This window comes from Panulirus ornatus, chromosome 13 (genome assembly GCF_036320965.1).
Source record: "Panulirus ornatus isolate Po-2019 chromosome 13, ASM3632096v1, whole genome shotgun sequence".
Classification (NCBI taxonomy): domain Eukaryota; kingdom Metazoa; phylum Arthropoda; class Malacostraca; order Decapoda; family Palinuridae; genus Panulirus; species Panulirus ornatus.
Genome location: NC_092236.1, coordinates 3,065,840 through 3,088,033, shown reverse-complemented (window position 1 = coordinate 3,088,033; position 22,194 = coordinate 3,065,840). Strand labels below are relative to the sequence as shown.

At 41.5% G+C, this 22,194-nt stretch overlaps 2 protein-coding genes across 12 annotated transcripts in view; both read left to right on the top strand.

Moving 5' to 3' along the window:
* The window catches only part of LOC139752666 (uncharacterized), a 58,817-nt gene extending 56,067 nt beyond the window's left edge, over nucleotides 1-2,750 (top strand). For 4 of the 5 annotated variants that reach the window (XR_011713556.1, XR_011713555.1, XR_011713558.1 and 1 more), the window contains one exon: nucleotides 2,179-2,249. Coding sequence is in view for 1 of the 5 variants with exons in the window: in XM_071668429.1 (XP_071524530.1) it covers nucleotides 2,179-2,735 (557 nt within the window). In the remaining 4 variants the exon portion in view is untranslated. Of the gene's footprint in view, nucleotides 1-2,178 lie in introns of all 5 variants that reach the window. The other variant, XM_071668429.1, reaches the window with a different exon arrangement.
* A 2,325-nt stretch (nucleotides 2,751-5,075) lies between these two features.
* The window catches only part of LOC139752665 (calcium homeostasis endoplasmic reticulum protein-like), a 71,262-nt gene continuing 54,143 nt past the window's right edge, over nucleotides 5,076-22,194 (top strand). For all 7 annotated transcript variants that reach the window (XM_071668428.1, XM_071668425.1, XM_071668427.1 and 4 more), the window contains exons 1-7: nucleotides 5,076-5,271; nucleotides 14,319-14,746; nucleotides 14,969-15,127; nucleotides 17,127-17,362; nucleotides 18,412-18,486; nucleotides 20,816-20,927; nucleotides 21,493-21,651. In XM_071668428.1, coding sequence (XP_071524529.1) covers nucleotides 5,172-5,271; nucleotides 14,319-14,746; nucleotides 14,969-15,127; nucleotides 17,127-17,362; nucleotides 18,412-18,486; nucleotides 20,816-20,927; nucleotides 21,493-21,651 — 1,269 coding nt within the window. In that variant the 5' untranslated portion in view covers nucleotides 5,076-5,171. The remainder of the gene's footprint in view (nucleotides 5,272-14,318; nucleotides 14,747-14,968; nucleotides 15,128-17,126; nucleotides 17,363-18,411; nucleotides 18,487-20,815; nucleotides 20,928-21,492; nucleotides 21,652-22,194) is intronic.

The window sequence follows — 22,194 nt, the reverse complement described above, 5'->3', positions numbered from 1 at the left end:
ACTGACTCACTTCCCAAGCTCTCTCATCCACAACAGACTTCATACTTCATATATATATATATATAATATATATATATAATATATATTATATATATATTATATATATATATATATCTATATATGTATCTTTCAAACTATTCGCCATTTTCACGCATTAGCGAGGTAGCTATATGTTTGGAAGTCGAGAACTTTATCTTGGAAAGCAAAAATGGGTATGTTTGAAGGAATAATGGTTCCAACAATGTTGTATGGTTGCAAGGTGTGGGCTATGGATAGAGTTGTGCGCAGGAGGGTGGATGTGCTGGAAATGAGATGTTTGAGGACAATGTGTGGTGTGAGGTGGTTTGATCGAGTAAGTAATGTAAGGGTAAGAGAGATGTGTGGAAATAAAAAGAGCGTGGTTGAGAGAGCAGAAGAGGGTGTTTTTGAAATGGTTTGGTCACATGGAGAGAATAAGTGAGGAAAGATTGACCAAGAGGATATATGTGTCAGAGGTGGAGGGAACGAGGAGAAGAGGGAGACCAAATTGGAGGTGGAAAGATGGAGTGAAAAAGATTTTGAGTGATTGGGGCCTGAACATGCAGGAGGGTGAAAGGCGTGCAAGGAATAGAGTGAATTGGAGCGATGTGGTATACCGGGGTTGACGTGCTGTCAATGGATTGAACCAGGGCATGTGAAGTGTCTGGGGTAAACCATGGAAAGTTGTGTGGGGCCTGGATGTGGAAAGGGAGCTGTGGTTTCGGTGCATTATTACATGACAGCTAGAGACTGAGTGTGAATGAATGTGGCCTTTGTTGTCTTTTCCTAGCGCTACCTCGGCACACATGAGGGGGGAGGGGGTCGTTATTCCATGTGTGGCGGTCGGAGGTTGGCGATGGAATAAATAAAGGCAGACAGTATGAATTATGTACATGTGTATATATGTATATGTCTGTGTGTGTATATATATGTGTACATTGAGATGTATAGGTATGTATATTTGCGTGTGTGGACGTGTGTATGTACATGTGTATGGGGGGGGTTGGGCCATTTCTTTCGTCTGTTTCCTTGCGCTACCTCACAAACGCGGGAGACAGCAAACAAAGGCAACATGGTTTACCCCGACGCTTCACATGCCCTGATTCAATCCACTGACAGCACGTCAACCCCGGTATACCACATCGCTCCAATTCACTCTATTCCTTGCACGCCTTTCACTCTCCTGTATGTTCAGGCCTGATTGCTCAAGATCTTTTTCACTCCATCCTTCCACCTCCAATTTGTCTCCCACTTCTCCTCGTTCCCTCCACCTCTGACACATATATCCTCTTTGTTGATCTTTCCTCAGTCATTCTCCCCTTTTGACCAAACCATTTCAGTACACCCTCCTCTGCTCTCTCAACCACTCTTTTTATTACAACACATCTCACTTATCCTTTCATTACTTACTCGATCAAACCACCTCACACCACACATTGTCCTCAAACATCTCATTTCCAACACATCCACCCTCTTCCGCTCAACTCTATCTAAGCCCATCTCTCGCAACCATATGATATTGTTGGAACACTATTCCTTCAAGCATACCCATTTTTGCTTTCCGAGATAATGTTCTCGACTTCCACACATTCTTGAGCGCTCCCAGACCTTTGCTCCCTCCCCATCTGTGACTCACTTCCGCTTCCATGGTTCCATCTGCTGTTAAATCTACTCCCAGATATCTAAAACACTTTACTTCCTCCAGTTTTTCTCCATTCAAACTTACCTCCCAGTTGACTTGTCCCTCAACCCTACTGTACCTAATAACCTTGCTCTTATTCACATTTACTCTCATCTTTCTTCTTTCACACACTTTACCAAACACAGTCACCAGCTTCTGCAGTTTCTCACCCGAATCAGCCACCAGTGCTGTATCATCAGCGAACAACAACTGACTCACTTCCCAAGCCCTCTCATCCAGAACAGACTGCATACTTGCCCCTCTTTCCAAAACTCTTGCATTCATCTTCCTAACAACCCCATCCATAAACAAATTAAACAACCATGGAGACATCACACACCCCTGCCGCAACCTACATTCACTGAGAACCAATCACTTTCCTTTCTTCCTACACGTACACATGCCTTACATCCTCGATAAAAACTTTTTATATATATTCATATAATGTAAACTCGCTCCCTTTTCTTTCTTATTTGCAGTACTGAAGCATCGCCAAGTTCGTGAACAACAGCAACAGCAACAGTCTCAGCCATCTCAGCAGCCTTCATTACACCAGGCCCCACCTCCCACAAGGAGCCTTTACAGGTGGAGGTGCAGGTGGTGGCTTCCCTGGCCAAAGCTACCCACCTGCATATGGATACCCTCCACTTCAGCATACCCAGAGCCTGAGCTACCTCAGTTTCCACAAGTGACTGTTTCTCAGGAGGTTTCTCTCAGGGGCAGTATGCACCACCACCTCCACCTGCTGCCAGTGAACCACCCACGACATTCCCACCTGGTGATTCAAGTTATGTCACTTCCACGTCCTATGTTCCCAATAGTACAACAGAACCCCCATTTGTTCATACTACTCAGTCTTTCCCTCCACCACCACCAGGTGATGCTACTTATACTGCTCCTCAGGTTAGTACTTAGTAGAGAAAAGCATTTTTTTAGTAAGGAGTATTCAGTGGGATGCAGTTCCATAGCCTATAGCATGAGGCTATTGGGACAACTTTTTATCTGGGTGTATCATAAACTTTTTGTTGTAAATTAGATAGCTGAGGTACATGTATGCAATTTATTACCTGTATTTTTTCCGGAGGATGTATTAATCTTGGGGACAGCATGAAATATTTTTATCTCAGGCTGGGAGAACCAGGGGCCTTTACCAGCAGCACAACCGGGGTATTCATCAAACCTCCACCCCCTCCTCCTCCAAGTATAACTATAGAGTCCATTAACAGTCAGCAGCAGCAGTTGCAGGAACAAATCCATCAAAGTGAACTGAATTTAGCCCGTCAACAATTGGTCAGTAAATCACATAGTCTCTTGTAATTACATAACATTTGTCTGTCTGATCAGCATATAGGCCTTATCTGTGTATGTTTACCATATCAATACTTTGCATTTTGCTCTCTTAACCCATTTCACTCAACTCTGTCCTCTAGTATCCAGATTCTTTCATTTCCCTTTTAGAAGTTGAAGTTGTTTGCCTTGTTTTAACCATCTTCTTGAACTGTAAACTCATATATTGTATGCATACAGCTCACTCTCCTATGTCTTCTACTTCATTAACCTTCTAACATCTAATAGGAATTTACTGTCTACTCCTGTGTAGCTCAGTTTCTCAAGTTGTATAAGAACATTTTTATCTATACAGAATGAGAATCAAACAAACTAAAAGTAATATTAGGCATATGATGCTCATGAAGGTAGATAGAGTTGATAGAGATGCTCTGTGGAAGGTATTAAGAATATATGGTGTGGGAGGAAAGTTGTTAGAAGCAGTGAAAAGTTTTTATCGAGGATGTAAGGCATGTGTACGTGTAGGAAGAGAGGAAAGTGATTGGTTCTCAGTGAATGTAGGTTTGCGGCAGGGGTGTGTGATGTCTCCATGGTTGTTTAATTTGTTTATGGATGGGGTTGTTAGGGAGGTGAATGCAAGAGTTTTGGAAAGAGGGGCAAGTATGAAGTCTGTTGGGGATGAGAGAGCTTGGGAAGTGAGTCAGTTGTTGTTCGCTGATAATACAGCGCTGGTGGCTGATTCATGTGAGAAACTGCAGAAGCTGGTGACTGAGTTTGGAAAAGTGTGTGGAAGAAGAAAGTTAAGAGTAAATGTGAATAAGAGCAAGGTTGTTAGGTACAGTAGGGTTGAGGGTCAAGTCAATTGGGAGGTGAGTTTGAATGGAGAAAAACTGGAGGAAGTGAAGTGTTTTAGATATCTGGGAGTGGATCTGTCAGCGGATGGAACCATGGAAGCGGAAGTGGATCATAGGGTGGGGGAGGGGGCGAAAGTCCTGGGGGCCTTGAAGAATGTGTGGAAGTCGAGAACATTATCTCGGAAAGCAAAAATGGGTATGTTTGAAGGAATAGTGGTTCCAACAATGTTGTATGGTTGCGAGGCGTGGGCTATGGATAGAGTTGTGCGCAGGAGGATGGATGTGCTGGAAATGAGATGTTTGAGGACAATGTGTGGTGTGAGGTGGTTTGATCGAGTGAGTAACGTAAGGGTAAGAGAGATGTGTGGAAATAAAAAGAGCGTGGTTGAGAGAGCAGAAGAGGGTGTTTTGAAGTGGTTTGGGCACATGGAGAGGATGAGTGAGGAAAGATTGAGCAAGAGGATATATGTGTCGGAGGTGGAGGGAACAAGGAGAAGAGGGAGACCAAATTGGAGGTGGAAAGATGGAGTGAAAAAGATTTTGTGTGATTGGGGCCTGAACATGCAGGAGGGTGAAAGGAGGGCAAGGAATAGAGTGAATTGGAGCGATGTGGTATACCGGGGTTGACGTGCTGTCAGTGGATTGAAGCAGGGCATGTGAAGCGTCTGGGGTAAACCATGGAAAGCTGTGTAGGTATGTATATTTGTGTGTGTGGACGTGTGTATATACATGTGTATGGGGGGGGTTGGGCCATTTCTTTCGTCTGTTTCCTTGCGCTACCTCACAAACGCGGGAGACAGCGACAAAGTATAAAAAAAAAAGAAAAAAAAAAATATATACATACATATATTGCTGGTAATCACCAGGAAAATGAAACACAATAAGTAATTTTCCTTGTGGTTATCACCAAATACTAGATCACGTGCACCACTATGAACTATTGCAATATATATTAATGTTTTCAGAAGTTAGCCTGTATTTATGTGGCAGTATAAACTTAAGAGATGTGGATGCCCTTTCTCCTCGAGTGGGGACTTTTTGGTTGAGTTGGTGGAACCTGATATATTATACAAAGAAAGGGATTGTTGACGAAGAACTATGTTTATAGACTCTAGCTATTCATGCATTTTCTTAATGGATAGAACTTTAAAGAGGCATATACTTGCATATACATATGCATTTCTGAGATTCCTTTTTGTTGATTAGAATCATTGTTATGCATTTTAAAGAGATGTTATTAGAATACTTTATTCATTACAGATCAAGAGCTGAAAAACATTATTGACAAGCTGGCCCAGTTTGTTGCTCGCAATGGTCCTGAATTTGAGCAGATGACCAAGACCAAGCAAAAGGAGAACCCTAAGTTTAGTTTCTTGTTTGGTGGAGAATATTTCAACTATTACCAGTACAAAGTCACTACAGAACAAGCAAGTGAGTAAATTATTCAAGAATACATTTTGCAGGCTGCACTGTTTCTCTTAGAGTTTAATGATATCTGTATAGTGTGTTTCAATATTTTCCAAGTATTGCATGTACTCTGAAATATATGTTTTTGATTTTTTGCAAATATTTAGGATCAATCTATTTCTTATCCTGTATATGCTGGGGGTCTTCATATGAAGACTTCCACAACAGATGCCAAAAGTCTTCATATGATTGCTGAGTTTCATGTCTCCTTTTTTTTCTCAAAACCCTTGCCAATATTTTGACATTGGTGCAACTGGTCACTGTATTTGCTTCTTCAGATAATACCATTCTTTGGAAACACTTCTTAAATATTTATTATTTATTTATTATACATAATCGCTGTTTCCCATGTCAACGAGGTAGTGCCAGGAAACAGACGAAGAATGGACCATCTACCCACACACACACACACACACACACACATATATATATATATTTTTTTTTTTTTTTTATACTTTGTCGCTGTCTCCCGCGTTTGTGAGGTAGCGCAAGGAAACAGACGAAAGAAATGGCCCAACCCCCCCATACACATGTATATACATACGTCCACACACGCAAATATACATACCTACACAGCTTTCCATGGTTTACCCCAGACGCTTCACATGCCTTGATTCAATCCACTGACAGCACGTCAACCCCGGTATACCACATCGCTCCAATTCACTCTATTCCTTGCCCTCCTTTCACCCTCCTGCATGTTCAGGCCCCAATCACACAAAATCTTTTTCACTCCATCTTTCCACCTCCAATTTGGTCTCCCTCTTCTCCTCGTTCCCTCCACCTCCGACACATATATCCTCTTGGTCAATCTTTCCTCACTCATTCTCTCCATGTGCCCAAACCACTTCAAAACACCCTCTTCTGCTCTCTCAACCACGCTCTTTTTATTTCCACACATCTCTCTTACCCTTACGTTACTCACTCGATCAAACCACCTCACACCACACATTGTCCTCAAACATCTCATTTCCAGCACATCCATCCTCCTGCGCACAACTCTATCCATAGCCCACGCCTCGCAACCATACAACATTGTTGGAACCACTATTCCTTCAAACATACCCATTTTTGCTTTCCGAGATAATGTTCTCGACTTCCACACATTCTTCAAGGCCCCCAGAATTTTCGCCCCCTCCCCCACCCTATGATCCACTTCCGCTTCCATGGTTCCATCCGCTGCCAGATCCACTCCCAGATATCTAAAACACTTTACTTCCTCCAGTTTTTCTCCATTCAAACTCACCTCCCAATTGACTTGACCCTCAACCCTACTGTACCTAATAACCTTGCTCTTATTCACATTTACTCTTAACTTTCTTCTTCCACACACTTTACCAAACTCAGTCACCAGCTTCTGCAGTTTCTCACATGAATCAGCCACCAGCGCTGTATCATCAGCGAACAACAACTGACTCACTTCCCAAGCTCTCTCATCCCCAACAGACTTCATACTTGCCCCTCTTTCCAAAACTCTTGCATTTACCTCCCTAACAACCCCATCCATAAACAAATTAAACAACCATGGAGACATCACACACCCCTGCCGCAAACCTACATTCACTGAGAACCAATCACTTTCCTCTCTTCCTACACGTACACATGCCTTACATCCTCGATAAAAACTTATATTATATTATATTATATATATATGTATATTATATTATATTATATTATATTATATTATATTATATTATATATATATGTATATTATATTATATATATATGTATACACATGTACATATTCATACATATTTATCCCTGGGGATAGGGGAGAAAGAATACTTCCCATGTATTCCCTGCGTGTCGTAGAAGGCGACTAAAAGGGAAGGGAGCGGGGGGCTGGAAATCCTCCCCTCTCATTTTTTTTTTTTTTTTTTTTTTTTTTTTTTTTTTTTCCAAAAGAAGGAACAGAGAAGAGGGCCAGGTGAGGATATTTCCTCAAAGGCCCAGTCCTCTGTTCTTAACGCTACCTCGCTGTCGCGGGAAATGGCGGATAGTATGAAAAAAAAAAAAAAAAAAAAAAAAATATTATATATATTATCCCCTGGGGATTGGGCAGAAAGAATACTTCCCACGTATTCCCTGCGTGTCATAGAAGGCGACTAAAAGGGGAGGGAGCGGGGGGCTGGAAATCCTCCCCTCTTTTTTTTTTTTTTTTTTTTTTTTAATTTTCCAAAAGAAGGAAGAGAGAAGGGGGCCAGGTGAGGATATTCCCTCAGAGGCCCAGTCCTCTGTTCTTAACGCTACCTTGCTAACACGGGAAATGGCAAATAGTTTGAAAAAAAAAAAAATATATATATATATATTGGGGAAGAGCAGTGTGGTTTCAGAAGTGGTAGAGGATGTGTGGATCAGGTGTTTGCTTTGAAGAATGTATGTGAGAAATACTTAGAAAAGCAAATGGATTTGTATGTAGCATTTATGGATCTGGAGAAGGCATATGATAGAGTTGATAGAGATGCTCTGTGGAAGGTATTAAGAATATATGGTGTGGGAGGCAAGTTGTTAGAAGCAGTGAAAAGTTTTTATCGAGGATGTAAGGCATGTGTACGTGTAGGAAGAGAGGAAAGTGATTGGTTCTCAGTGAATGTAGGTTTGCGGCAGGGGTGTGTGATGTCTCCATGGTTGTTTAATTTGTTTATGGATGGGGTTGTTAGGGAGGTAAATGCAAGAGTTTTGGAAAGAGGGGCAAGTATGAAGTCTGTTGGGGATGAGAGAGCTTGGGAAGTGAGTCAGTTGTTGTTCGCTGATGATACAGCGCTGGTGGCGGATTCATGTGAGAAACTGCAGAAGCTGGTGACTGAGTTTGGTAAAGTGTGTGGAAGAAGAAAGTTAAGAGTAATGTGAATAAGAGCAAGGTTATTAGGTACAGTAGGGTTGAGGGTCAAGTCAATTGGGAGGTGAGTTTGAATGGAGAAAAACTGGAGGAAGTGAAGTGTTTTAGATATCTGGGAGTGGATCTGTCAGCGGATGGAACCATGGAAGCGGAAGTGGATCATAGGGTGGGGGAGGGGGCGAAAATTTTGGGAGCCTTGAAAAATGTGTGGAAGTCGAGAACATTATCTCGGAAAGCAAAAATGGGTATGTTTGAAGGAATAGTGGTTCCAACAATGTTGTATGGTTGCGAGGCGTGGGCTATGGATAGAGTTGTGAGCAGGAGGATGGATGTGCTGGAAATGAGATGCTTGAGGACAATGTGTGGTGTGAGGTGGTTTGATCGAGTAAGTAACGTAAGGGTAAGAGAGATGTGTGGAAATAAAAAGAGCGTGGTTGAGAGAGCAAAAGAGGGTGTTTTGAAATGGTTTGGGCACATGGAGAGAATGAGTGAGGAAAGATTGACCAAGAGGATATATGTGTCGGAGGTGGAGGGAACGAGGAGAAGAGGGAGACCAAATTGGAGGTGGAAAGATGGAGTGAAAAGGATTTTGTGTGATCGGGGCCTGAACATGCAGGAGGGTGAAAGGAGGGCAAGAAATAGAGCGAATTGGAGTGATGTGGTATACAGGGGTTGACGTGCTGTCAGTGGATTGAACCAAGGCATGTGAAGCGTCCGGGGTAAACCATGGAAAGCTGTGTAGGTATGTATATTTGCGTGTGTGGACGTGTGTATGTACATGTGTATGGGGGGGGTTGGGCCATTTCTTTCGTCTGTTTCCTTGCGCTACCTCGCAGACGCGGGAGACAGCGACAAAGTATAAAAAAAAAAAAAAAAAAAAAAAAAAATTATTATTATATTTTTTATTTTGCTTTGTCGTTGTCTCCCACATTTGTGAGGTAGCGCAAGGAAACAGACGAAAGAAATGGCCCAACCCACCCCCATACACATGTATATACACACACGTCTACACACGCAAATATACATACCTATACATCTCAGTGTACACATATATATACACACACAGACACATACATATATACCCATGCATACAATTCACACTGTCTGCCTTTATTCATTCCCATCGCCACCTCACCACACATGGAATACCATCCCCCTCCCCCCTCGTGTGTGCGGGGTAGCGCTAGGAAAAGACAACAAAGGCCTCATTCGTTCACACTCAGTCTCTAGCTGTCATGCAATAATGCCCGAAACCACAGCTCCCTTTCCACATCCAGGCCCCACAGAACTTTCCATGGTTTACCCCAGACGCTTCACATGCCCTGATTCAATCCACTGACAGCACGTCAACCCCAGTATACCACATCAATCCAATTCACTCTATTCCTTGCCCGCCTTTCACCCTCCTGCATGTTCAGGCCCCAATCACTCAAAATCTTTTTCACTCCATCTTTCCACCTCCAATTTGGTCTCCCACTTCTCCTCGTTCCCTCCACCTCCGACACATATATCCTCTTGGTCAATCTTTCCCCACTCATTCTCTCCATGTACCCAAACCATTTCAAAACACCCTCTTCTGCTCTCTCAACCACGCTCTTTTTATTTCCACACATCTCTCTTACCCTTACATTACTTACTCGATCAAACCACCTCACACCACACATTGTTCTCAAACATCTCATTTCCAGCACATCCATCCTCCTGCGCACAACTCTATCCATAGCCCACGCCTCGCAACCATACAACATTGTTTGAACCACTATTCCTTCAATGATATATATATATATATATATATATATATATATATATATATATATATATATATATATATATATATATATATATTTTTTTTTTTTTTTTCTGTCTCCCGCGTTTGCGAGGTAGCGCAAGGAAACAGACGAAAGAAATGGCCCAACCCACCCCCATACACATGTATATACATACGTCCACACGCGCAAATATACATACCTACACAGCTTTCCATGGTTTACCCCAAACGCTTCACATGCCGTGATTCAATCCACTGACAGCACGTCAACCCCGGTATACCACATCGATCCAATTCACTCTATTCCTTGCCCTCCTTTCACCCTCCTGCATGTTCAGGCCCCGATCACACAAAATCTTTTTCACTACATCTTTCCACCTCCAATGTGGTCTCCCACTTCTCGTTCCCTCCACCTCCGACACATATATCCTCTTGGTCAATCTTTCCTCACTCATTGTCTCCATGTGCCCAAACCATTTCAAAACACCCTCTTTTGGTCTCTCAACCACGCTCTTTTTATTTCCACACATGTCTCTTACCCTTACGTTACTTACTCGATCAAACCACCTCACACCACACATTGTCCTCAAACATCTCATTTCCAGCACATCCATCCTCCTGCTCACAACTCTATCCATAGCCCACGCCTCGCAACCATACAACATTGTTGGAACCACTATTCCTTCAAACGTACCCATTTTTGCTTTCCGAGATAATGTTCTCGACTTCCACACATTCTTCAAGGCTCCCAGGATTTTCGCCCCCTCCCCCACCTTATGATCCACTTCTGCTTTCATGGTTCCATCCGCTGCCAGATCCACTCCCAGATATCTAAAACACTTTACTTCCTCCAGTTTTGCTCCATTCAAACTTACCTCCCAATTGACTTGACCCTCAACCCTACTGTACCTAATAATATATATATATATATATATATATATATATATATATATATATATATATATATATATATTATCCCTGGGGATAGGGGAGAAAGAATACTTCCCACGTATTCCCTGCGTGTCGTAGAAGGCGACTAAAAGGGAAGGGAGCGGGGGGCTGGAAATCCTCCCCTCTCGTTTTTTTTTTTTTTTTTTTTTTTTTTTTTTTTTTTTTTTTCAAAGGAAGGAACAGAGAAGGGGGCCGGGTGAGGATGTTTCCTCAGAGGCCCAGTCCTCTGTTCTTAACGCTACCTCGCTGATGCGGGAAATGGCGAATAGTATGAAAGAAAAAAAGAAAAAAATATATATATATTCTTTCTTTTCGTACTATTATATATATATATATATATATTTTTTTTTTTGTCGCTGTCTCCCGCGTTTGCGAGGTAGCGCAAGGAAACAGACGAAAGAAAATGGCCCAACCCACCCCCATACACATGTATATACCTACGTCCACACACGCAAATATACATACCTACACAGCTTTCCATGGTTTACCCCAGACGCTTCACATGCCCTGATTCAATCCACTGACAGCACGTCAACCCCGGTATACCACATCGATCCAATTCACTCTATTCCTTGCCCTCCTTTCACCCTCCTGCATGTTCAGGCCCCGATCACACAAAATCTTTTTCACTCCATCTTTCCACCTCCAATTTGGTCTTCCACTTCTCCTCGTTCCCTCCACCTCCAACACATATATCCTCTTCTTCAATCTTTCCTCACTCATTCTCTCCATGTGCCCAAACCATTTCAAAACACCCTCTTCTGCTCTCTCAACCACGCTCTTTTTATTTCCACACATCTCTCTTACCCTTACGTTACTTACTCGATCAAGCCACCTCACACCACACATTGTCCTCAAACATCTCATTTCCAGCACATCCATCCTCCTGCGCACAACTCTATCCATAGCCCACGCCTCGCAACCATACAACATTGTTGGAACCACTATTCCTTCAAACATGCCCATTTTTGCTCTCCGAGATAATGTTCTCGACTTCCACACATTCTTCAAGGCTCCCTTGAATTTTCGCCCCCTCCCCCACCCTATGATCCACTTCCGCTTCCATGGTTCCATCCGCTGCCAGATCCACTCCCAGATATCTAAAACACTTTACTTCCTCCAGTTTTTCTCCATTCAAACTTACCTCCCAATTGACTTGACCCTCAACCCTACTGTACCTAATAACTGTGCTCTTATTCACATTTACTCTTAACTTTCTTCTTTCACACACTTTACCAAACTCAGTCACCAGCTTCTGCAGTTTCTCACATGAATCAGCCACCAGCGCTGTATCATCAGCGAACAACAACTGACTCACTTCCCAAGCTCTCTCATCCACAACAGACTTCATACTTCATATATATATATATATATATATATATATATATATATATATATATATATATATATATATGTATCTTTCAAACTATTCGCCATTTCCCGCATTAGCGAGGTAGCTATATGTTTGGAAGTCGAGAACTTTATCTTGGAAAGCAAAAATGGGTATGTTTGAAGGAATAATGGTTCCAACAATGTTGTATGGTTGCAAGGTGTGGGCTATGGATAGAGTTGTGCGCAGGAGGGTGGATGTGCTGGAAATGAGATGTCTGAGGACAATATGTGGTGTGAGGTGTTTTGATCGAGTAAGTAATGTAAGGGTAAGAGAGATGTGTGGAAATAAAAAGAGTGTGGTTGAGAGAGCAGAAGAGGGTGTTTTGAAATGGTTTGGTCACATGGAGAGAATAAGTGAGGAAAGATTGACCAAGAGGATATATGTGTCAGAGGTGGAGGGAAAGAGGAGAAGTGGGAGACCAAATTGGAGGTGGAAAGATGGAGTGAAAAAGATTTTGAGTGATTGGGGCCTGAACATGCAGGAGGGTGAAAGGCGTGCAAGGAATAGAGTGAATTGGAATGATGTGGTATACCGGGGTCGACGTGCTGTCAATGGATTGAACCAGGGCATGTGAAGTGTCTGGGGTAAACCATGGAAAGTTGTGTGGGGCCTGGATGTGGAAAGGGAGCTGTGGTTTCGGTGCATTATTACATGACAGCTAGAGACTGAGTGTGAATGAATGTGGCCTTTGTTGTCTTTTCCTAGCGCTACCTCGCACACATGAGGGGGGAGGGGGTCGTTATTCCATGTGTGGCGGGGTGGCGATGGGAATAAATAAAGGCAGACAGTATGAATTATGTACATGTGTATATATGTATATGTCTGTGTGTGTATATATATGTGTACATTGAGATGTATAGGTATGTATATTTGCGTGTGTGGACGTGTATGTACTTACATGTGTATGTGGGTGGGTTTGGCCATTCTTTTGTCTGTTTCCTTGCGCTACCTCGCTAACGCGGGAGACAGCAACAAAGCAAAATGGTTTACCCCAGATGCTTCACATGCCCTGGTTCATTCCATTGACAGCATGTCGACTCCAGTATACCACATCGCTCCAATTCACTCTATTCCTTGCACGCCTTTCACTCTCCTGTATGTTCAGGCCCTGATTGCTCAAGATCTTTTTCACTCCATCCTTCCACCTCCAATTTGGTCTCCCACTTCTCCTCGTTCCCTCCACCTCTGACACATATATCCTCTTTGTTGATCTTTCCTCAGTCATTCTCCCCTTTTGACCAAACCATTTCAGTACACCCTCCTCTGCTCTCTCAACCACTCTTTTTATTACAACACATCTCACTTATCCTTTCATTACTTACTCGATCAAACCACCTCACATCACATATTGTCCTAAAACATCTCATTTCCAACACATCCACCCTCTTCCGCACAACTCTATCTATAGCCCATCTCTCGCAACCATATGATATTGTTGGAACCACTATTCCTTCAAGCATACCCATTTTTGCTTTCCGAGATAATGTTCTCGCCTTCCACACATTCTTGAGCGCTCCCAGAACCTTTGCCCCCTCCCCCATCCTGTGACTCACTTCCGCTTCCATGGTTCCATCTGCTGTTAAATCTACTCCCAGATATCTATAACACTTCTTCCTCCAGTTTTTCTCCATTCAAACTTACCTCCCAGTTGACTTTTCCCTCAACCCTACTGTACCTAATAACCTTGCTCTTATTCACATTTACTCTCATCTTTCTTCTTTCACACACTTTACCAAACACAGTCACCAGCTTCTGCAGTTTCTCACCCGAATCAGCCACCAGTGCTGTATCATCAGCGAACAACAACTGACTCACTTCCCAAGCCCTCTCATCCAGAACAGACTGCATACTTGCCCCTCTTTCCAAAACTCTTGCATTCATCTTCCTAACAACCCCATCCATAAACAAATAACCATGGAGGCATCACGCAAACCGACATTCACTGGGAACCAATCACTTTCCTCTCTTCCTACTTGTACACATGCCTTACATCCTCGATAAAAACTTTTTATATATATTCATATAATGTAAACTCGCTCCCTTTTCTTTCTTATTTGCAGTACTGAAGCATCGCCAAGTTCGTGAACAACAGCAACAGCAACAGTCTCAGCCATCTCAGCAGCCTTCATTACACCAGGCCCCACCTCCCCCACAAGGAGCCTTTACAGGTGGAGGTGCAGGTGGTGGCTTCCCTGGCCAAAGCTACCCACCTGCATATGGATACCCTCCCACTTCAGCATACCCAGAGCCTGAGCTACCTCAGTTTCCACAAGTGACTGTTTCCTCAGGAGGTTTCTCTCAGGGGCAGTATGCACCACCACCTCCACCTGCTGCCAGTGAACCACCCACGACATTCCCACCTGGTGATTCAAGTTATGTCACTTCCACGTCCTATGTTCCCAATAGTACAACAGAACCCCCATTTGTTCATACTACTCAGTCTTTCCCTCCACCACCACCAGGTGATGCTACTTATACTGCTCCTCAGGTTAGTACTTAGTAGAGAAAAGCATTTTTTTAGTAAGGAGTATTCAGTGGGATGCAGTTCCATAGCCTATAGCATGAGGCTATTGGGACAACTTTTTATCTGGGTGTATCATAAACTTTTTGTTGTAAATTAGATAGCTGAGGTACATGTATGCAATTTATTACCTGTATTTTTTCCGGAGGATGTATTAATTTGGGACAGCATGAAATATTTTTATCTCAGGCTGGAGAACCAGGGGCCTTTACCAGCAGCACAACAGGGTATTCACAACCTCCACCCCCTCCTCCTCCAAGTATAACTATAGAGTCCATTAACAGTCAGCAGCAGCAGTTGCAGGAACAAATCCATCAAAGTGAACAGAATTTAGCAGCTCAACAATTGGTCAGTAAATCACATAGTCTCTTGTAATTACATAACATTTGTCTGTCTGATCAGCATATAGGCCTTATCTGTGTATGTTTACCATATCAATACTTTGCATTTTGCTCTCTTACCCATTTCACTCAACTCTGTCCTCTAGTATCCAGATTCTTTCATTTCCCTTTTAGAAGTTGAAGTTGTTTGCCTTGTTTTAACCATCTTCTTGAACTGTAAACTCATATATTGTATGCATACAGCTCACTCTCCTATGTCTTCTACTTCATTAACCTTCTAACATCTAATAGGAATTTACTGTCTACTCCTGTGTAGCTCATGTTTCTCAAGTTGTATAAGAACATTTTTATCTATACAGAATGAGAATCAAACAAACTAAAAGTAATATTAGGCATATGATGCTCATGAAGGTAGATAGAGTTGATAGAGATGCTCTGTGAAAGGTATTAAGAATATATGGTGTGGGAGGCAAGTTGTTAGAAGCAGTGAAAAGTTTTTATCGAGGATGTAAGGCACGTGTACGTGTAGGAAGAGAGGAAAGTGATTGGTACTCAGTGAATGTAGGTTTGCGGCAGGGGTGTGTGATGTTTCCATGGTTGTTTAATTTGTTTATGGATGGGGTTGTTAGGGAGGTGAATGCAAGAGTTTTGGAAAGAGGGGCAAGTATGCAGTCTGTTGTGGATGAGAGAGCTTGGGAAGTGAGTCAGTTGTTGTTCACTGATGATATAGCGCTGGTGGCTGATTCGTGTGAGAAACTGCAGAAGCTGGTGACTGAGTTTGGTAAAGTGTGTGAAAGAAGAAAGCTGAGAGTAAATGTGAATAAGAGCAAGGTTATTAGGTACAGTATATACATATATATACACATGTACATAATTCATACTGTTTGCCCTTATTCATTCCTGTTGCCACCATGCCACACATGGAATAGCAACCCATTCCCTCCGCATGTGCGCGAGGTAGCACTAGGAAAAGACAACAAAGGCCACATTTGTTCACACTCAGTCTCTAGCTGTCATGTACAATGCACCGAACCACAGCTCCCTTTCCACGTCCAGGCCCCACAAAACTTTCCATGGTTTACCCCAGACGCTTCACATGCCCTGGTTCAATCCATTGCCAGTATGTCACCCCGGTATACCACATCGTTCTAATTCACTCTATTCCTTGCACGCCTTCACCCGCTTGCATGTTCAGGTCCCGATCACTCAAAACCTTTTTCACTCAATCTTTCCACCTCCAGTTTGGTCTCCCACTTCTCGTTCCCTCCACCTCTGACACATATATCCTCTATGTCAATCTTTCCTCACTCATTCTTTCCATGTGACCAAACCATTTCAAAACACCCTCTTCTGCTCTCTCAACCACACTCTTTTTATTACCACACATCTCTCTTACCCTTTCATTACTTATTTGATCAAACCATCTCACACCACATATTGTCCTGAAACATCTCATTTCCAACACATCCACCCTCCTCCGCACAACTTTGTCTATAGCCCACGCCTCTCAACCATATAACATTGTTGGAACCACTATTCCATCAAACATACCCATTTTTGCTTTCCAAGATAACATTCTCGACTTCCACACATTTTTCAATGCTCCCTGAACTTTCGCCCCCTCCCCCACCCTATGATTCACTTCTGCTTCCATGGTTCCATCTGCTGCCAAATCCACTCCCAGATATCTAAAACATATCATATATATTAGACTGAGTGATTTAAGGGTTAACCAGGGCCATATCTGCAAACGTGACTTTTTCCTGGTATTGTTCTGTATGGCTTTATTGCAATTTGTCTTTACTTTAAACATAATTTGACATTTCAGTCTCTACCACTATATGCTGTATAAATATATAGAGCTCTTGGGATGTCATTTCTTCCCTGTTTTAGATAGGCATGACTTTGCACTTCTTTAGGGTCTGTTATTTGGGTATACTTTCATATTGATGCTGTTTGATATAAGTCAGAAAGTAGTAATTCTGAGATTTTGCATGTCATTCCAGGTTCTGGAGCAACAAAAGGAGGGCCAAGTGAGAGAGGGCATTTATGTTGCCAGAGGTGAGGTGCTGCGCAATGAGGCATCAGAGCTAGGCTTGTCCACTCATGAGCTTGATGAGCTTTTAGGTCCCATCACAGAGTCATGTACAAAGGACTCCATATCCAACGGCAAGCATTGGATCTTCACCAATGCCCAGTCTCCATCAAAGAATCAATGGCTTGCACGATATCTAATGTGGAAGTAAGAACTGTAGGTTTTGTTTTTTATTCATATGTGAGATAACTGTTTGACCTTTTTTAGCAGAAGAATTTCAGAGTTTTTCCATTTTCCAGTTGGAGATACTTTACTGCGGCCATAGTCGCACTTCCATTGCTGATATTAAAACATGTTAATGCAACAATATTATTGTAAGACTAAAATCTCTCATTTGCTCCTCGTTTATGATTTCCATACATCTTCCATGATTTTTCTTTGTTTCTACCCATTTATGTTTTGCATTTGTAAAAGTAACATTTGCATGCACTTATATACACTATTACTGAATAGGATTGGGTCACCAATACTGTAGCTTTGGGGTAAGACCTGGGACAATTGTACTTGATCTGTGTTTAATGATCTAGTAAGGACTGGACTTATACCTGAATTCTCTACATTTGTGGATGATGGCAGTCACAAGGAATGATAACAGTTGCATTACAACCAGACTTGGACAATCTCTGCAGTTACTCTGATAATTGGTTTTTGAAGTATGGCTCGAAAACGTGTAAAGTACTTAGGATGGGACAACAAAAGAAGGCCTCATTAGGAAATAATTGAAGGAAGGTGTATGCAGGGGTCTTGAGGTGCAGGGACCTAGGAGGTGTCAGATGCTATTTGCTGATGACATTATGCTGCTGGTAGCTTAGAGTAAGAAGTTTGTGAAGCTGAGTTTGGGAGATTGTATGAAAAGAGAAAGTTGAGAGTAAATGTGAACAAAAGAAGGTAATTAGGTGTAGCACTGGAGAGAGACAGACTAGTTAGGGTGTGAGTTTGAATGGAAAAAATTTGAGAGAGGTGAAGTGTTTTAGGTACGTGAGAGAGAACATGGCAGCAAATGGAGCCATGGGAACTGAAGTGAGTCACAAGTTAGGGTATGGGCAAAGGCCCAGGGAGCATTGAAAAATTACCAAAAATGTTTTGTTACAAATGGATTGTCAGACAATGATAACTTAAGAAATGTCTGGAAAAGGAGACTGTCTGTTAATAATTTCAAATTAGAGCTGTAACCTGCAGTACTGTTTTTGTTTCAGAGCTACAGCCACTAATGGTTCATTCACTCACAAGCTGCACATCATCTATCTCATGAATGATGTACTTCATCATTGGTAAGCTTACTGAGTAGTGGTAAGGTATGATTTATCTGTAAGACAGTTGTTTTTGTTTTAGTTTGTTGTTGCTTTATCTTTCTTGGCTCTGGTATCTCCAATGGTTTGCCTGCAACTGCATATGATGGAAATTGTAGATTGTATGGATAAGTGGAATGTGAGTAAAATGAAACAAATTTTATTGGAAAACTTAAATATAGTATAACATGTTAGATTAGGCTAGCAAGAATATGCAAACCCTTTTGATTATCCATGCTATGATTGTGGAGTGGTGTGTATCGCCAATGGATTAAGTTTCTTAGAATGTGTGGAATGGTGTATGCAACGGAGGCTTGCACCTATTCATACCTCTGATGCCTCTTTCCACTAGGAACTCCTTCAAGGGGATAGCTATGGCAGTCGAGTCTCCATAACTAGTGAACTCCACTGCCACTTCTTAGCCTTTAGTGCCTCACCCTGATTAAACCAGTGGCAGAGGGAAACTCCTGTTCCGTGTTTATAGAGGCTCCTACCTAATGTTCCTACTGACAGGGAATAGTGGAGACTTTTGCCATGGTCACTGTCTTGATGGGAGTTCTTAGAGGGAATGGTATCAGAGATATGAATAGATAGGTAGATAGATAGATTATTTATAAGAGTGGATCCAAAGAATATTCATTTGATAGTTGACATGAATATATAGGTTGGAGCGATTATAGTCAGGAGTTAATTATGTTTTCCTGGGAGAAAATATGAAGGATACATGACAGCGCATGACACCTAGAGAATGGATGTAAGTGTATGTGGCACTTCCTTTGTCTGTTCCTGGAGCTTTCTCAATAAGATGGGGATGTGGACAATTATGAAAGAAAAGAAAGAGCATGGAATGTGTGCATAAGTTGTTGCACATGCATTAAAGAGATTTTTAATGCTTTGCTCTGGAGATGATGGGAAACAGGTGCAAATACACAAGAAAACAGATGGCTAGAAATCGTCTCCTTTCAAAAGAAAGAACAGAGGAAGGGGCTAGGTGTGGATTTTCATCTAAGTTTCAGTCATATATTCCTGATTTCTCCACATTTAGGCTGAAGTTGCAAATAAGTATGAATGATATTTATTACTTGATATGAATAAAGGCAGCAAGTACGTATTCCCTGCGTGTCGTAGAAGGCGACTAAAAGGGAAGGGAGCGGGGGGCTGGAAATCCTCCCCTCTTGTTTTTTTTTTTTTTTCCCCCAAAGAAGGAACAGAGAAGGTTGCCAGATGAGGATATTCCTTCAAAGGCCCAGTCCTCTGTTCTTAATGCTACCTCGCTAACGCGGGAAATGGTGAATAGTATGAAAAAAAAAAAAATATATATATATATATTTTTTTTTTTTTTTTTTTTTTTTTCAAAAGAGGGAACAGAGAATTGGGCCAGGTGAGGGTATTCCCTCAAAGGCCCAGTCCTCTGTTCTTAATGCTACCTTGCTAACGCGGGAAATGGCGAATAGTTTAAAAGAAAAAGAAAAGAAAATATATGTTGAAATGTATAGGTATGTATATGTGCGTGTGTGGACATGTATGTATATACATGTGTATGTGGGTGGGTTGGGCCATTCTTTCGTCTGTTTCCTTGCGCTACCTCGCTAACGCAGGAGACAGCGACAAAGTATAATAGATAGATAAATATAAATAATAAATATGTTTTTAATTGCCCCAGGACCCCTTTTCCAGGAGCTCCTGCAGCTCCAAGGCTGTGCTACTTCAGATAAGAGAGACATGATGGTTGTCTGTGGAGAGAAGTTTTTGACGAGCTTGTACTTTCAGTGGTACATCCTTGTTTGTGCAATTAGGGCAAAGAAAGTAAGAAGTGCCTGGAGGAAAGGTAGACCATAAAAGAGATGGATAGATTCAGTAACTGAATGGTTGTAGGTTCAAAGCATTTCAAATCAGGATGATAGGGTAATGATTAGTGACTGGTGTACTGGAAAACTTTTTGTAGTTGGAAGTGTGAATGGAAGTGTAGATTATATTAGAAAACCTATCTTTATATGGAAAATGAATAATTGTATTATATATGTATTGTATGGGGTTGAGGTTTGGATATCAAGTTTTGTAAAATTAATTTCCTTATTCTTGGGTCTATATGTGTGTTTGATGCACCTCCTGTAAGTTGAAATGGATTTAGAGATAGATAGGAAGTGCTGTCATAATGATGAAGAAATTTTTTTGCCTTCTTAAAGGACATAAGTTGATGCATCTGAATAAGCTGCAAGGCTGTATGTGGTTGATCCACCCAGTTTAAATGAGAAGATGATGTTTTGGTAGATAATTTTGAAGACTTCTTTTCATCATTTTTTTCTTCTAGTGTGAGAAAAAATGCTGATGACTTGAAAGAGGCACTACAGAAGGTTCTGGCTCCAATGTTTTGCAATGCTATGACTGTTGCCTCTGAGGATCAAAAGTCTAAGCTGGATAAGGTAATGTTTGGTATGGTTGTAAAATGTTTGTCAATAATTAGAATTCCTTAGTGTCATGTAATTCTTCTGAACTTTTATCACAATTGGAAAAGTTCAAAAGGTTGGGCTCCAGTAGTAAAGAATGCCCCCTCATGGATTTTAGATAGATGATTGCTTACATAAATATGAAAGAAGTTGATCTATAGATACCTGGTTCTTTACAACTGTAATGTTTCTGAAACATTAGATAGATGACTGCTTACATAAATATGAAAGAAGTTGATCTATAGATACCTAGTTCTTTACAACTGTAATGTTTCTGGAATTATTGAATTCTTAGTGGATCTGATGTTCTTTTTTTTTCCACATTTTTCCACATCCTGTTCATCATTATGAAGACCTTGTTAACCTGTATTTCAGTATGTTAAGGTATTAATGTACTTCAGATGATATTTTTATCCAGATTTACTGTAAGTGGATTAGGCTTGTATTCACAAAGTTCTTAGACTTTTGAATTTTTTTTTTTACATGAAATTACTAGTTTATAGTATTAGTTTTTTAACCAACAGTATCTTTATCTTTGTAGTTGCTGTCGCTGTGGGAGTCTAAAATCAATTTGGAAGATGTGGTGTTATTGCAGCTGAAGAATCCAATTGAATCTTGGGCAACCTTTGAGAAAGGTCTAATAGATGAGTTTCCTCAGGTTGTGGCAACTATCAACCAGCACATTGATGCTACTTTTGAGGTTTGTTAAAATGTATTGACTTGATAACATGACTATGGATTGGGAAGACCACATAGAGTGGTCTGGTTTTTAAAAAGTTTTCTATTTTATCATTTTTTGCTCTTTTGCATTATCATATGTATTTATGTTCTTCCTTGTAGGTAGATACTAGTTGGTAGGCAGCCAGTGACCAGGGAGGTATACTACCATACTACCTGCTTGGGTATTAGAAGGTTAATGATAGCTGTGTCGTGAGCCAATTCTGTAGTGGTTGCCAAGTTGCACTCCTCTGACCCAGGTAGCTGTCTTTTCTTTCTGCCTCACCCATTGGCATTCTGTCCACAATTGTACAATCTCTTATTGTTATACAGAACATTTGAAACACAACTCACATAGCTCATTCTTATTAACTCAAGATTTTCCTGCAATGAGCACTATGTGCTAGCCCTGCCTTTTGGCAAAATGATAGGAGCAATAGATAGAAGCAGTAATTAGGAACATTTAGGCAGGAGCATTTGGTAGAAACATTTGATAGAAGTAGTAGGTAGCAACATTAGGCAGGAG